The 14994-nt window shown below is 35.8% G+C and overlaps 1 protein-coding gene across 1 annotated transcript; it reads right to left on the bottom strand.

The window, feature by feature from the left end:
- Positions 1 to 3819: 3819 nt before the first annotated feature.
- On the bottom strand, positions 3820 to 4608 carry LOC123872063. The gene has a single exon (XM_045916193.1). The coding sequence runs from the start codon at positions 4606 to 4608 to the stop codon at positions 3820 to 3822; it is 789 nt and encodes a 262-aa protein (XP_045772149.1).
- Positions 4609 to 14994: the final 10386 nt, after the last annotated feature.

The raw sequence follows: 14994 nt of genomic DNA on the forward strand, positions 1-14994 counted from the left end.
TAATGCTATATTTGACGCTGATGAGGTCTACTTGCCGCCTATATCAAATGATTAGGTACATTAGCCCGTTTTTATATTTTGGGCTTAAGTAGGTATTGCACATTTCAAAAGATTACTTATCTACTACACATCTAAATATATACAAGGGGAAGATGACTGACTGACTGATGTATCATCGCTCAGCTCAAACTGCTGGATAGATCAGGCCGAGGCATGCAGATAGCTACGAGTAGGTATTATGACGTAAACATCCGCTAACATTATTTTTTTTATACTAGCTGTGCCCGCGACTTCGTTCGCGTGGAATAGTAGTGACTTTTCGGGCGAGGCGTGTAGTACGTACTCTGTACGTTAAAAATGTTCGGCGTGATTCTTTAAATTGACATAACTTTTTTATTTATGAACCGATTGACATGAAATAAACACTAATATTACAATATATTAGTGAAAACCGTATCTAAATCGAATAAGCTGTTTCTGATATTAGCGTGCACAAACACACAGACAAACAGACAAAAAAAAATTAATTACAATTTCGGGTTCGGCATCGATATAATAACAACTCCTGCTACTTTTTTTTTATATATTTCCATTGTACAGACACCACTTTTCTACAATTTTATTATATGTATAGATTTCAACCCAGGGGTTTGTAATTTGTGTATTCTACACGGACGGCATAAACTAGTATTGAATAAGGCTTCGGCTAAAATTAAAAAAAAAACTAGCTTGCTACCGCCCGCGGCTTTGGTCGGCGAAAATAGGTAGGTATGTTTAAATAAATCCTCATTTTTCGAAATCTGTAGGGTTTCAGAAATTCCGACCTTATTCCTTGGCTGCATTACAAAAGGAAATTCTACGCAAAATTACAGCTTTCTAGCTTTAAGTATTTGGACTGGACTTTATCTAATGAGTCAGTTCTTTTCTTTTTTTAACCCCCGACCCAAAAAGAGGGGTGTTATAAGTTTGACGTGTGTATCTGTGTATCTGTGTGTCTGTGTATCTGTGTATCTGTGTATCTGTGTATCTGTGTATCTGTCTGTGGCATCGTAGCGCCTAAACGAATGAACCGATTTTAATTTACTTTTTTTTGTTTGAAAGGTGGCTTAATCGAGAGTGTTCTTAGCTATAATCCAAAAAAATTGGTTCAGCCGTTTAAAAGTTATCAGCTATTTTCTAGTTTTCTTGTAGAAAAGAAGGTTAGATAACCCTTAGGTTCATAATATTCGTGTCAATTGACAAATGTCAAGCTGTCAAGATGGACGTTGTCTATACATAATTATTTATTTGAAAATGATTTGTCGGGGGTGTTGAAAATTTTTAATTTACACTTGTTTATCTGATTACCGTAAATTCAAAAGGAAGAGTTATGATAGAATAGGTACGTAAAATCGAATTTTTTTTTTCATGCCGTATTTCAGAATCGTAAGTAGAAAAATGTGCCATTTTATTAACAAAACCAAAGCCTATAAGGATTTTGATTTTCAGATCTTTAGGCATTGCTAACAATAAATTAATCGCTTATATTCCTACTAATCTTATACTGTCCCATAAAATGATCGTCATAATTTGTTTATGTGTTTATATTTGCATGTGTTGTATGTAATGAAATTTAGTTAGACTTTCAATATATTATGATTTGTACTTATCGCTAACTTGACCCATTGACCTTTAGAGCTTAAACAGTTGGAATTTAAGGGTCGACTTGCACTAAATAATAACTATATTGTTACATATTATTTACTGAGCAACTAATTGATACTAAGTGTTTATACATATACTTGATTGGAAAGAAGCATTTAAATCATAGTTTGCCATTGCGCATTTAGCCGGCTTGGTGGACTATGGCCTAAGCCCTAAACTCTCCTCATCCTAAATCAAGACCCATGATATAGTGATTTTAGACGGCTGACCATTTACATTAAGTATAGACATTTTTCTATAAATCGAAATTACTTTTTCAAAATCCTGTTACAAATAGACTTAACGGGTAGATGTTTAGTAGTTATTTTAAAACGAATAAAGTAATTAGTTACAAAAAGCAATCGCAAATATATTTGCATACATTCTCTGAGCAAAAGTTAATCAAAGTTGGTATGCATCGGATGTTTCAAATAAATTGGATGCCGATTGTGATTAGATTTTTCGATTAATAAATACGTCATCATCATCGTCTCATCGTTACACAACTTTCGAACCCCTATTTTACTTCCTTAGGAGTACAATTTTCAAAAAAGACTTTCAGCCTTTCAGCCCGATCCATTCAGTAGTTTGAGCAGTGCGTTAATAGATCAGTCAGTAACTCAGTCACCTTTTCCTTTTTAACCCCCGACCCAAAAAGAGGGGTGTTATAAGTTTGACGTGTGTATCTGTATATCTGTCTGTGGCATCGTAGCTCCTAAATCAATGAACCGATTTTAATTTAATTTTTTTTGTTTGAAAGATGGCTTGATCGAGAGTGTTCTTTCTTAGCTATAATCTAAGAAAATCGGTTCAGACGTTTGAAAGTTATCGGCTCTTTTCTATTTACTGTAACTTTCATTTGTCAGGGTTGTTATGAATTTTAAAATATATGAAATTACAGCAGTGCGTAATCAGCCTAAGTTGTCTGCCGTCTGAATATGTTTAGAAAATCAATGGAAGACAAATGTCCGAGATAGCAAAATGATATCGCCTTAGGTGCGATTTAAAGCCCAATAATACTTCGAAAATTTGCGTACACTGTCGAAACTTGTCACTACATAATGCGGGAATTTCATTTCGAAATGTTTGACAATTCAGCTGATATTCCTTTATTCTAACAATACCTGACATTTGAACGGACGCATTCGACGCATTCGATAGCTGACTCAATAGAGACATTTGGAATATCTGTTTTAAAATCGTCTACCAATATTATCAAATGCTAAGTTTTAAACATTAGAACAAACAGTTATTTATTTATTTTTAACTAAACTTAATATTTTTAAACGACTTCCAAAAGGTCTCCTTTCCTTCAACCTCCAAAACTTCTCAGTTAATTTTTTTTCCTGTATATTTTTCATGATTCTTACGTACACCGACTTCTTAGCACTTTTCACTTATAGGTAGGGTCCGTTTTCCTACATATTTTGGCTGCCAACTTGAGCATTCGATTTACGAAGTCTATTAGGTCTTAAGTCCACGTTCACGACGTTCAGCCAGCGCTTTCTCAGTAATTATACGTGGGCCTATATTATTACTAAGCCACAATGTGATAAATAAAATTAAAGTTAAATCCAGAAGCATCAGGATTCCATCTACCTAGTCAAGAATCAATAGAAGACGTGCTCTCATTGCTTCTCAAAAAAAACTCAAAATCATTTATTCAAAATAGGTACTATTGTATCTCCTTTTGATGGTCAGAATTTTTTTTTTTTTTTTTTTTTTTTTTTTTTTTTTTTTTTTTTTTTTTTTTTTTTTTTTTTAAGATATAACTATTTTATCTGTTGCTATTTACAGTGCAACAACCTTAAAAACTATCACTTATAATATTAATATTGTAATATACTTAATCTAAGCTTAAACCTTTTTTTTTTTTTTTTTTTGTTAAGTTCCCAGCTCCTTATCCTCTATCGTTGCATTTCACATCATTTAATTACTTAATAGAAGTTAACTATATTATTATTACTTAACTTATTACAAAATATAATTTACTGTTTATTGTTGTTTATATTTATTGTTGTTATTTATTGTTGTTGTTTATATAATCATATATGCTGTTTATTGAATATCAAATTATTACTTTCTTTCTAACCATTATTGTACTACAGATCTTAGATTACAGTAACATGATTAGTTTTATATGGAAGTGCTTTTATTATTTTTATTAACAGACCGAATAATTTTTAGCGCAAACTTCAAAAATATCTCTCTACATTTACTATTAGCAATTATGTTACGAAAATTTTCTTCTAATACGTCGTAACCCATCATCAGTTCCACTTTGGCTCTGTCATAAGCAAACTTTGGACATTTGCATATTACGTGTACTACCGATTCCGGGCTAACGCCGTCGCAATTACAAAAAGGATTGTCTTTTAACTTATATTTATGGAGATATTCGCCGAAGCCACCATGTCCGGTTAATAGCTGTGCCAGCTGATTATTCATTTTTAACTTCTTTACTATTGGGTAGCTTTGACGAATATCCGGGAAGAACCGTTTCGTAACAGCGCCTTGAGGTTCAGTGGTGTATTTGCTCTGCCATTTGTTCAATGTCTCCTGTCGCAGGATCCACTTTGCTGAGGAGACCGGGAGTGCATCATACACAGGGGCAGATTTTTTAGTGAGGGCTGCTTTTTTAGCTATTTCATCGGCCCGTTCATTACCTGGTATACCTGCATGTGCCTTAACCCAGAACATATTGACCAGCCCGCCGGCTTCTTTCAGGTCCTCTAAAGTTTTCCGTATTTCAAAAACTATGGGATGCAGATTATCTGGATCTTCGATGCATTGTAAGGCTGACCTCGAATCACTTAATATATTTGCGATTTTGGGTGGTGTTTTCTTAATCAACAGTACCCTTAGAGCACGAAGAATTGCTGTCAGCTCTGCCTGAAATACTGAACAGTGGTTTACAAGTTTCATTGTAAAATATTTAACTTCACATCCGTTTTCCCACCAAGATACTGCCGCCCCAACTTTTCCTTCAATTTTGCTTCCGTCTGTAAAGATTTTTGGACCCTCATTCGAAATGGTACCAAGTTCTTCTGTTGTATTTATTGTGTCGTATGGAATAGGAAATCTGTCAGCTGGATGTGGCAAAAGAAATGGGCTCACTTTATTTTCAATGCGACAATCCGGAAATGTTTGTGGCATTATGCCCCTTTTGATTTCATAAAGCATAGCTGATTCTTCCACTCGCATGTTTAAAGGTAATATTCCACTCAAGCAAAAACTTGCATTCGCAGAAATTGTTCTGTGCGCCTTGCAAATTTTTATGGCGAAAAGACGGGTTAATTTGAGGAGTTGTGATCTGGCGTATTGTTTGTGAACGATTGGTGCCCAGGCGCTCGCTGCATACAAAACTATTGGCTCTATAACAGTAACATAGATAGTACGTACTATTTCCGGATTCAGGCCCCATGTTGCCTTGGCTGATCTGGCAACGGCTTTATAAATATTAGTTGTTTTGCTGTATATTTTGTCGAGATGTTTCCTGAAGTTTAGGATAGGGTCAATTGTCAATCCTAGTATAGTAAGGGAGGGTTGTATTTCTAGTGGAATATCGTTCAATTTAAATATTGGTATGTCATATTTGATTTTCCTCGTTATAAGTACCACCTGGGTTTTATGTGCTGCAAATCGCATTTTATTCTGAAATCCCCAATCGGCTATTTCTTTTAGAGCATCATTGACTTTTTTTGCTCAATTCCTTTGCATTGTGATCGGCTGCTATGACAAGTATGTCATCCGCAAATGCTTGGACATGTGCCTCCAGACTGTCTGCTTTACTTAGTAGGGGGTCTAACTGCAGGTTCCACATCAATGGACCTCCTGTGGAACCTTGGATACAACCTTTATTTGTTTCCTTTTCTACGGTACAGCCGGCATATTGTAGACTAACAGTTCTTTCACTGAGATAACTTGCCAAGAGCTTCAATGTTTGTGAATCGCATTTATGAACCACCAGCTGTTCAATAATCTTGGGCCACCATGCATTATCAAACGCACCTTCGATATCAAGAGAGATTACTGCGACTAGCTTTTTATTCTTCACCTCACTTCTTATCATAGTTAGTGCATCATATAATGCATCCTCCGTACTTCTCTGTGGCATGAATCCATACTGTCTGGCCGACAGCTTGTTTTCACTTCCCAGTGTCCATAGTAAACGGTTACAAAACATTTTCTCAAGTATTTTACCGTGTAGAGGAAGAAGGCCAATTGGTCTATATGATTTTGGTTTAGTATAGTCATCCTTACCAGGTTTCTTTAGAACTTTAATTGTTGCTTTCTTCCATTGTTTTGGGAAGTATCCTATTGTTAAGCACTTATTTAAAAGGTCTAACAGTAATTGTGGTCTTGCATAGAATGCTTCTTTGCATATATCTGCTGTAAACCCATCGTCGCCTGGAGCCTTCTTTGGACTGATGCTATTCAAGACTTGTGTAATTTCATGGAGCTGAAATGGTTTGATTTGGTAGTCTTTGTCAAGTTCTTTTACACTCTCATTAGATGTGTTCCGAATCACTCGATGGTAATCTTCGTCGCTGCTTGGATCATCGGAAGGAAAGAATGTCTCCGCCAATAGGTTTGCCGATTCTTGTGGGTTTAATTCAGTGTTACCAGTTTTCAACATTATCTCGTCGCTGTTTCTTCCGGAATATCTTATCACTCTAAAAATCTTATCCCACATAGATTCTCTATCTTGAGTAGAACAGAAATCTTTCCAACTTTGTGTACGTGTAGTCAATATCGATGTCTTGTATTCTTCTAGTGCGGTTAGGTAGTCCTGTATAACGAAAGATTTCCTTCTGGGATTTGCTTTTTTAATTTTCCGTCTTAGGCGTATGACATTAGCTTTTAATTCTTTTAATTCGCTGGTCCACCATTTGATTATCTTGGTAACATATGGGCCTAGAGTGGGAATAGTTTTATTACATGCTTCCGTTATGCAATTCGTATAGACACAGACAAGGTCGTTGATTTCATTAGCAGATTTGGCATCCTTTATTGCAACTTCATTAAACTTCTCCTGATCCAGTAATTTAGTGAGTTCCTGCTTAAAAGCCATCCAGTCAGCTTTCCTGGTATTAAACTTCCTAGTTGAATTCCGTGGTATCGTTTGCTGGTTTTGTTTGCCTAACACTATATCGAAGGTGATTGCTCTGTGGTCAGAAGTAGATACGAAATTAATGTCAACCTTCCAATTCTGAATTTTATCTATTACTGATAGGGAGCCTACAGTAACGTCTACGATATTCTGGTATGGTATATTCTGGCGGATTGTGTAAAAGGTGGATACCGAGCCTTCATTGAGGTCAGAATTGTTAGATTTGTAAGATGATAAATGATACTTAATTACGTAAACTTAAAACTAAAGCTACTAAGAATTACAAAGATACAACTTAGGCAGGCAAGTTCCCTTAACTTGAATCTTTGCTTGGACCTTTAAAACGCGCTAATCCTTTGAAACGTTTTTCTGCACTGAGTAATGCGATCTCGAATGGAAGAATCCTAGAATTGCCCTTGAACATTTAATAGCATTTCCTAATAATGTCATCAGTGAGACTCCCCGTGTAGTAGTTACATTTTCTAATTAGTTTTTGTACCGACAAATAGACTCGGAGGATCATACTGGTCAATTGACTCAGGTTGCTGGTATTGTGGCGGTACGTTTTTGCTGCCCGCAATTATTTACCACACGCTGCGTAGGCGCCGATTACTTGCAATCTTTCTTAGCCGACTTTAAATTCTGAATTTGCTGTATCTATAAATGTTGACTATCTAAAATGGTAGTTATATATTTACTACTTAGACATCTAAAAGTAGCGAGGAAATAAAATTTCCTCAAATATTTAATTCTAGAAACAATTTATTTTACTTTTGGAATACTTTTTTTTTAGAGCACTTCTAATTTGTATATCATTTTTAACCCCCGAACCAAAAAGAGGGGTGTTATAAGTTTGATGTGTGTATCTGTGTATCTGTCTGTGGCATCGTAGCTCCTAAACTAATGAACCGATTTTAATTTAGTTTTTTTTTGTTTGAAAGGTGGCTTGATGGAGAGTGTTTTTGGCTATAATCCAAGAAAATCGGTTCAGCCGTTTAAAAGTTATCAGCTCTTTTCTAGTTACTGTAACCTTCACTTGTTGTGGATGTCATAAACTTTTAATTTACACTTGTTAGAACTTGTATTATACTATGTCCATTGTCCACCCAAACCCAATATTTCTACTCATTATTATTTACTTTCAGGTTGTCTGGAAGAGATTGCTTCATAGCGATAAGGCCGCCTTCTGTACAGGTTTTTTCGTCTGGTTTTTAAAAATTTACATTGGTGTTTACATAATAAAGTCTATTTCTATTTCATTTCCTTACCTGAAAATATAATATTGTCATCACTTACACACGAATTTATTTTCTTTAGGATGCATTATTTAACTAATATTACTTAACTTAAAAACAGCAATGACATTTTATAATATCACATTTTTTACCAGTTCTTTCTATATTTTTAATAATTGTGTAATGAATAATCGGTAGTATTTAGCATGCTTTTTACTTGTTTTTCTCTTGTCAGGATTCATAAAATCTGTGATCAAAATGTATTAAAAGTTTAAAAACACGACGGCATCTTTAGTAGTCGTAATAACTTGGTGAAAAAGACTCGAGTCTACGTGATGCTATTACAGAGATATGGTCAAACAGAAAGGCGGGTCGTTTTATTACAAGTGTAAATGACTGCGATCGAAGTTTTAATGGACTCCGTGAGAAGACTAAGGAAAAACTTTAGTTTATTGTAAAGCCGAGCTTCTCCTTTTATGTCTATAAAGTTAGAAAGCTGAGTCAGAGAATTGATTGTGACTTTTTGCGTGTAAACTCACTGAAGTTAGCGTAAGATGTCGTTATTATTAAATAGGTATTGTCTAAATTACCACAAATGGTCGTTTCATAAAAACAATAGGTAATTATCCTGCCTCTATTAACTTAAGAGACCCAGAAGACTTTTGGTTTCGCGCATTACAAAAGCACTCTAGGGGTAGGACAAATCGCAAGATTGTTTGGAATCAGGATGATCCAAATTGGTTCTGGGCTACTTAGTTAAGAGGTACCTCTTACCTTAGGTAAGAGGTCTTACCTGAGGTCTTAGTAGGTACCTACTCCGGCTACTGAAAAGTTGACCGCGTTACAGAACGAATTTTAAAAGCTAGTTAAAAGATATTTTTTTTACTATACGTTGGCCTAGTGTGGATTAGCAGACTTTGGAGAACTCTTAGGCATGCAGGTTTCCTCACGATGTTTCCTTTGACTGTTAAAGCATAGCAGGTAGATCTTCAGCTATGAAATGAAATGAAAATTTATCATTCTTCATGCGAGTGTCATGGAGTTCTGGCCCCTAATCTAAGACTGCCCTTATTATAAGGGCCAGTGCCTTTCCCATATAAATGTTTATAATTAAGATTGATTAAAATTAAATACGAAATTAAAGCGTTCGGTTACTAAGGCTATTGTCTACTTTATCCTAATATTATTATAAATGTGAAAGTGTGGATGTTTGGATGTTTGTTACTCAATCACGCAAAAACGGCTGAACGGATTTGGATGAAATTTGGAATGGAGATACGAGTAGACTATACCCTGGATTAACATATAGGCCACTTTTTTACCCGGAAAATCAAAGAGTTCCCGTGGGATTTGGACAAACGTAAATCCACGCGGGCGAAGTCGCGGGCATCAGCTAGTTCGAAATAAGCGCAATAATATTGAGTAGAGGCCGATGATCTGTATGGCTCCAGATCTTAGTGATCGTGCAACTATGTAGTTAGGCGCTCGTAAGATGATAATTTTAGTGTCACAGTGGACACAGGACTCGTACGCGCGTCGTATTTAACGCACCTTATTACTGCTTACTTAATCTGACTGACGCAAACGTCCTGTTTGAGCTTAACAGGGCTCTCTCCGTCACTCGTTTCCACTCGTTTCATACAATCGTAGTTCCAATTTCATTTGAATACTAAGCAAGCAAAGTCCATGAAATTTTGCAGACATATTCTAGAAACTAATATCTGTGTCTGTGGTGTTTTAGATTTTTCTAAAAATATGTAGTTTTAAAATTACAGGGGCTCCAAGATTTGTATGAAAATTTTAAGACCGCGTAACTTTGAAACCGAATATTTTAACAGAAATCTGGAAAACCACAGACATAGATATTAGTTTCTAGAATATGTCTGCAAAATTTCATGGACTTAGGTTGCTTAATATTCAAATGAAATTGGAACTACGATTGTATGAAACGAGTGGAAACGAGTGACGGAGAGAGCCCTCTTAAGGCTGCCTTCCCACCAGGGACGTGCTACGTTGCTATTCTGCGTGTCTGTGTCTAATCCACCAATATGATCGCTTCATAGCTTAACTCTTCTTTTTGTTTATTCAGATACAAGTTGCCCTTGGCTGCAATCTCACGTGGACCACCACGTGAGATTGCAGCCAAGGGCAACAAGTGATGATGTAGTCTAAGATGGAAGCGGGCTAACCTGGAAGGGGTATGGCAGTTTTCGCTAAACCCAAACTCCTTTGGTTTCTACACGACATCGTACCGGAACGCTAAATTGCTTGGCGGCACGACTAAGTCGGTACGGTAGTAACTAGCCAAGGCCGAAGTCACGCACCAGACAAATCTAAGGGTGCAAGCTAAATGTAGACTCGATTATAACAAATATACAATACATTTGTAAAAAGCTTCCACTTTCCACTAATAATAACTTTTTTGGATTCTGCATTTGCAAAGGTTAGGCAAAAATCATTTGAAGCTTCAAAATTTCATGATGATAGCCTAAGTAGCTGAAATAAGCAGTTGTAACAGACGGACGCACGAACCATAACCGTTTCTTCGTAACAATTTAGCTATTGAACCCTAAAAACTAGAAATACATATTTTAATCATGAAACAATAGATGATCCTACATTATCTTACTGGATAAATGATAAAGTGTACTTTCAATTAGCCAATAAAAACATCACTATGAACAGCTAAATTACAAATAACGTAAAACCCACAAACCACATGGCAGCCCTAAAAGCCACCATAATTTTATTATCCTTATAATACAAAGACATTTGCTGACAATAAGATGAAATAACCAATAACTCCTAGGACTACAGCATCTGCCGAAGCCGCCATATAAAGGGAACAGTCTACTCTAAATGTTCTATTTGCCAAACCTTATTAATATGGCAGCCGATTTGAATGCAAATTTTCAATTGAGCCGTTTACGGTGAAGCTCGATAGTTATTGCAGTAAATTAGACTTCGAATAGCTTTGAAATGAGCCAAAGACTGCTGCATTGAATACTTATCGTCAACACACGCACTTTAGTTAACTACCACCAGCCGGCGATTTTATATACGAGTATCTACTAGCTAATTTAGCCCGGCATGCTAGATAAGTTTCTTTCCATTTTACACTCGCGCACCATCTTGTACATTGTATAGTTAAGGTCGTAGCCGACTTACACGACTCCGCTCCCACTCAATCAAAGTATAAGTAAATATGGACTACTATAACAACACAAAATACTTAGCCCTAATTCACACGAGCGTTAAAAAAGCGTTGTGTTAAAACCTGGCGTTGCGCTGGAAATACAACAGTGCGTTATAAAAAGCGTTGACGTGTGAACAGATACTTGGGAATGCATTTGTTCAATTTGAACGCTTTTTTAACGGACATTAAAAAGCTCTTGTACGAATGATGCCTAACTCTTTGTAATTTTGTTAACAATTAAGATGTTTAAATAAATAAATAAAAATAGCAAACAGCGCGCGGTAAGCGAGCTTGCCTGCGGTAGCCTGCTAGTTGTACAGGTGGTGTTGTGAAGGAGCTATGTTGCAGCGGTGTCGTGTAAGTGGGCTACGACCTTAAAGCAGTTATCAAACTATTTTGTCAATTGTTTAGAGAAGTAAGCCTTAGAGTGCTCCTCACAGCTTTATATACAAGCGTTCCTAGGGGTCTCCTTTTCATATCAACCAATCAAACTCAATGAAAAGACAAGTTCCAGAAACTAATATTATAGTCTACAGTTTTTCAGGTGTCAAACGGGCTCAAAGATTTACGTATTTACGTTACGGGAAATCTAATTTTACAGGAAACGACCTAAGTGAGTCTCAAACATGTCTTATAAAGTAAATGACACGTGAAAAAACGGAGCAATTCTTATTGAACGTTCTGAAAGTAGTAGTAAAATATGTTGCTCCATAAAAATAAACCCAATAGTAAAGATCCAAGTAACCATCACATAACAGCATTCTCTGACAGCATTTAAATAAAAAAAAGCATTAACACAACTTTGCAATGCCGATTGACGCCTAGATAATATAAGCAGCCTAACACTTTTTTCGCCTGTGTACTAAAAATGGTAGTGAAGTGTTTAATACAGGGCTTGCTAAACCAATATTGAAATGAATCCCATAAAGCAGGCAGGGCAATTAATCAGTGTGGGATATAGATATCACTCCGACTGGGGTTACTATAACTTCAACGTTTTCCAAGGATCTCAATAATAATGAACAAGTCGAGGGAACTAGATACTTAAATTATCAATAGGGATGGGACATTTTGGCATTGTGTCTATCTGTCGGTTAACTTTTCATGGCTCATCTGCTTAGCCGATTTTGACCAAAAAAATGAATAAGATGACGTATAGAGATGGTTTGCATGACATAGGCAATTTTTATCCCGGAAAATCAAGGAGAATGGACGAAATCACTGACATCTACAGTGATTATATCACTATCTATATAATATTATTATATAGATATAATAATATTATATCTATATAATAATATTATATTGATATTGTATTGAGTTATGTATGTCTATAATTCTGGCTGAATAAATAATTTTTTATCTAGTTAATTATATAGATAGAGATATTTTAGATCTGTGCCCTGCCTTGCCACTTCAGCTTCGCTATCCATTTAATATGTCGGTTATTCTGGTTTTCTTACGGATTTCCTAATTTCTGATTTGATCACGTTAAGAAACTCTAATAGAAATGTCCATTGCTTGCTGCACTGAGCATTTTTAGTAGGCCCATCGTTAGCAAATATGTCTCAGATTTTCATCAGCTTATCCTTTATCAAAGGGTAGCGACCCGCTCTGGCTTCGAACGGGTAGCTCATTACAATTTTTGCAGGGATCTCTAATTTTTTGAAAATAAAGTATGGCTTATTTCACTTAGAAATAATGTAGTTCTCTACTGATGAATGAATTTTCAAAATCGGTGCAGTAGTTCCAGAAATTACTTTCTACAAACAATCTTATACCTGGTTATAATATTAGTGTAGATATGGAGCATGGTTACCCTATACTTACTTAGTAAAATGGCAGACAAAAAACTTCTTTAACGCAATGTTAATTCTCATAAAACTTACCATGAGAGGGGCTCAATCACCGTCGTAAGATCACCGTAGTTGGACAGAAAAAGTAAGATGTAATGTAACGCAAGAGTAAATTGCACTGTTGGAAGCTATAAAGTTCTACCACAGTATAAAGAGATACACAGTAGTCTGATGCCTTTGATATCGTGGTAAATGATGACCACGACGACCCGTCGACATAGTGTAGACGTATATATCACCTCTACTCACTATTGAGGCGCGCCGTCCTATTGTCATCGCTCGTGCGATGATGCGTGCGTCCGACGAAAATGATCGCGCGGTCTGTGCGTTCAAACAAACTATGTTCTACTGAATATCCTATTGAAGATCGCGCGATCTTTAGCAAAAACTTAGCATGTAATAACCATCGTCTTATCTTGTAATTTTAGTAATTTAAGTAGTGTATTTCACACCCGCATTGTATAACGTGCAAAACTCTGGTCATTGCCCCACCTACGCCGCAGTATTGACTTCAAGTGACCTATTTACAGAACATTCGTTGACCTCTAGCATCAGCCAGATGTTTCATTTGCAATATAAAATAAAAAATAAAATGAACTTTTAAAATAGGTATAGGATTTTTTAAAACTTTTTTCGTAGTTTTTTTATGGTACCTTATCAGTAATTAGCAGTACTACCACCTGTCTTCGTTTTTGCTAGCGTTCTGGTTACAAGTGTAACTACCTATAAAAAGATTGCGTGCGAACCGTCATTGTAAATATAATATCATTGTAAATACAATGTGCAAAAATAAACTATGTATATTGTATATGTATATTGTATATAATGGTGCTGTGTTCAACATTATTGCACCACCAAACACCTCAACTAGAATAGTACCCTAACTACCTAGGCCAGTTCGGGTCGCTCTTCGTCCCATAGGTACGTACCGCACGATTGCTCTGTCTATACTAGAGTCTAGACGGTTTCATCGAACCTCTGTATATGATATTATATACTTAGATACTCTGTGGTTCTACAGACTAGCGTGGAAAAGTACTTTTTTTTATCTAAAATTATATCAAATTCTGCGAATCTGGATTATTTTAAAAAGTTAATTGAGCAATTTTTATATCTATGTTTCTGCACACCATTTTTATTACACGAACATTTTTTTGCTTAGTACCGAGTCCTTGTAAACATTAATATTATAGCCATGTAAACATTGAGTATACTATTACAAGTATTACAACTACTAGGAATCCTGGAAACACGAGTAAGTCCTGACAGCTATTTTAAAGGTACGAGTATTCAAAGCACAAAAAATGTGTGATATCTTTTACTTTTATTCTTCAAAGTTAATAAAATACATACTTAGAAATGGAGTAAGTAAAACTATGATGTTATAAGAACAACAGTATTTTTATTGTTTTTTTTTTAATTGAAACGTATTCCTCAATTGTATATATCAATTCTGGGACAAATTAATAAAAGACATGACGCTTTTTCAGTGAAGCCATCATCATCATCAATCATCTTAAGATCAAGCAAAGATTTTAAATTAGAAGTAATGTCCTATCTACGCTATAAAAGAGTGTTTGTTTGTTGATTTGCTAGTTTGTCCTTCGTAGTGTAGTGCAAGGGTGCAACGGATCGATGTGATTTTTTTGCATGAATGTAATCTAGGAGAGACACCGCGACTTTTTGTAATGATACAGTATCGATACAGCTGCAAATAGGTCACGATACAGTAGTGATGCGTCGCTTGTTCGCGTATTCCCCACGATTTTGGATCGCTATAAAAAGTCGCCGTGGGTGATATCCCTAAGAAAAAAAAAGGAAAAAAAAGTTGTCATAGCTCCGCTTGCCTATTCTGTATCGCTACTGTCGCGATTTAGACTGGAGTTCGCCGAAAGCTACATAAACAACGGT

The sequence above is a fragment of the Maniola jurtina genome, chromosome 14 (assembly GCF_905333055.1).
Source record: "Maniola jurtina chromosome 14, ilManJurt1.1, whole genome shotgun sequence".
Taxonomy (NCBI): Eukaryota; Metazoa; Arthropoda; class Insecta; order Lepidoptera; family Nymphalidae; genus Maniola; species Maniola jurtina.

What these genes read in the sequence shown, in the direction of transcription:
- LOC123872063 (XM_045916193.1), bottom strand. Translation starts at nt 4,608, where the DNA reads ATGAAACTTGTAAACCACTGTTCAGTATTTCAGGCAGAGCTGACAGCA.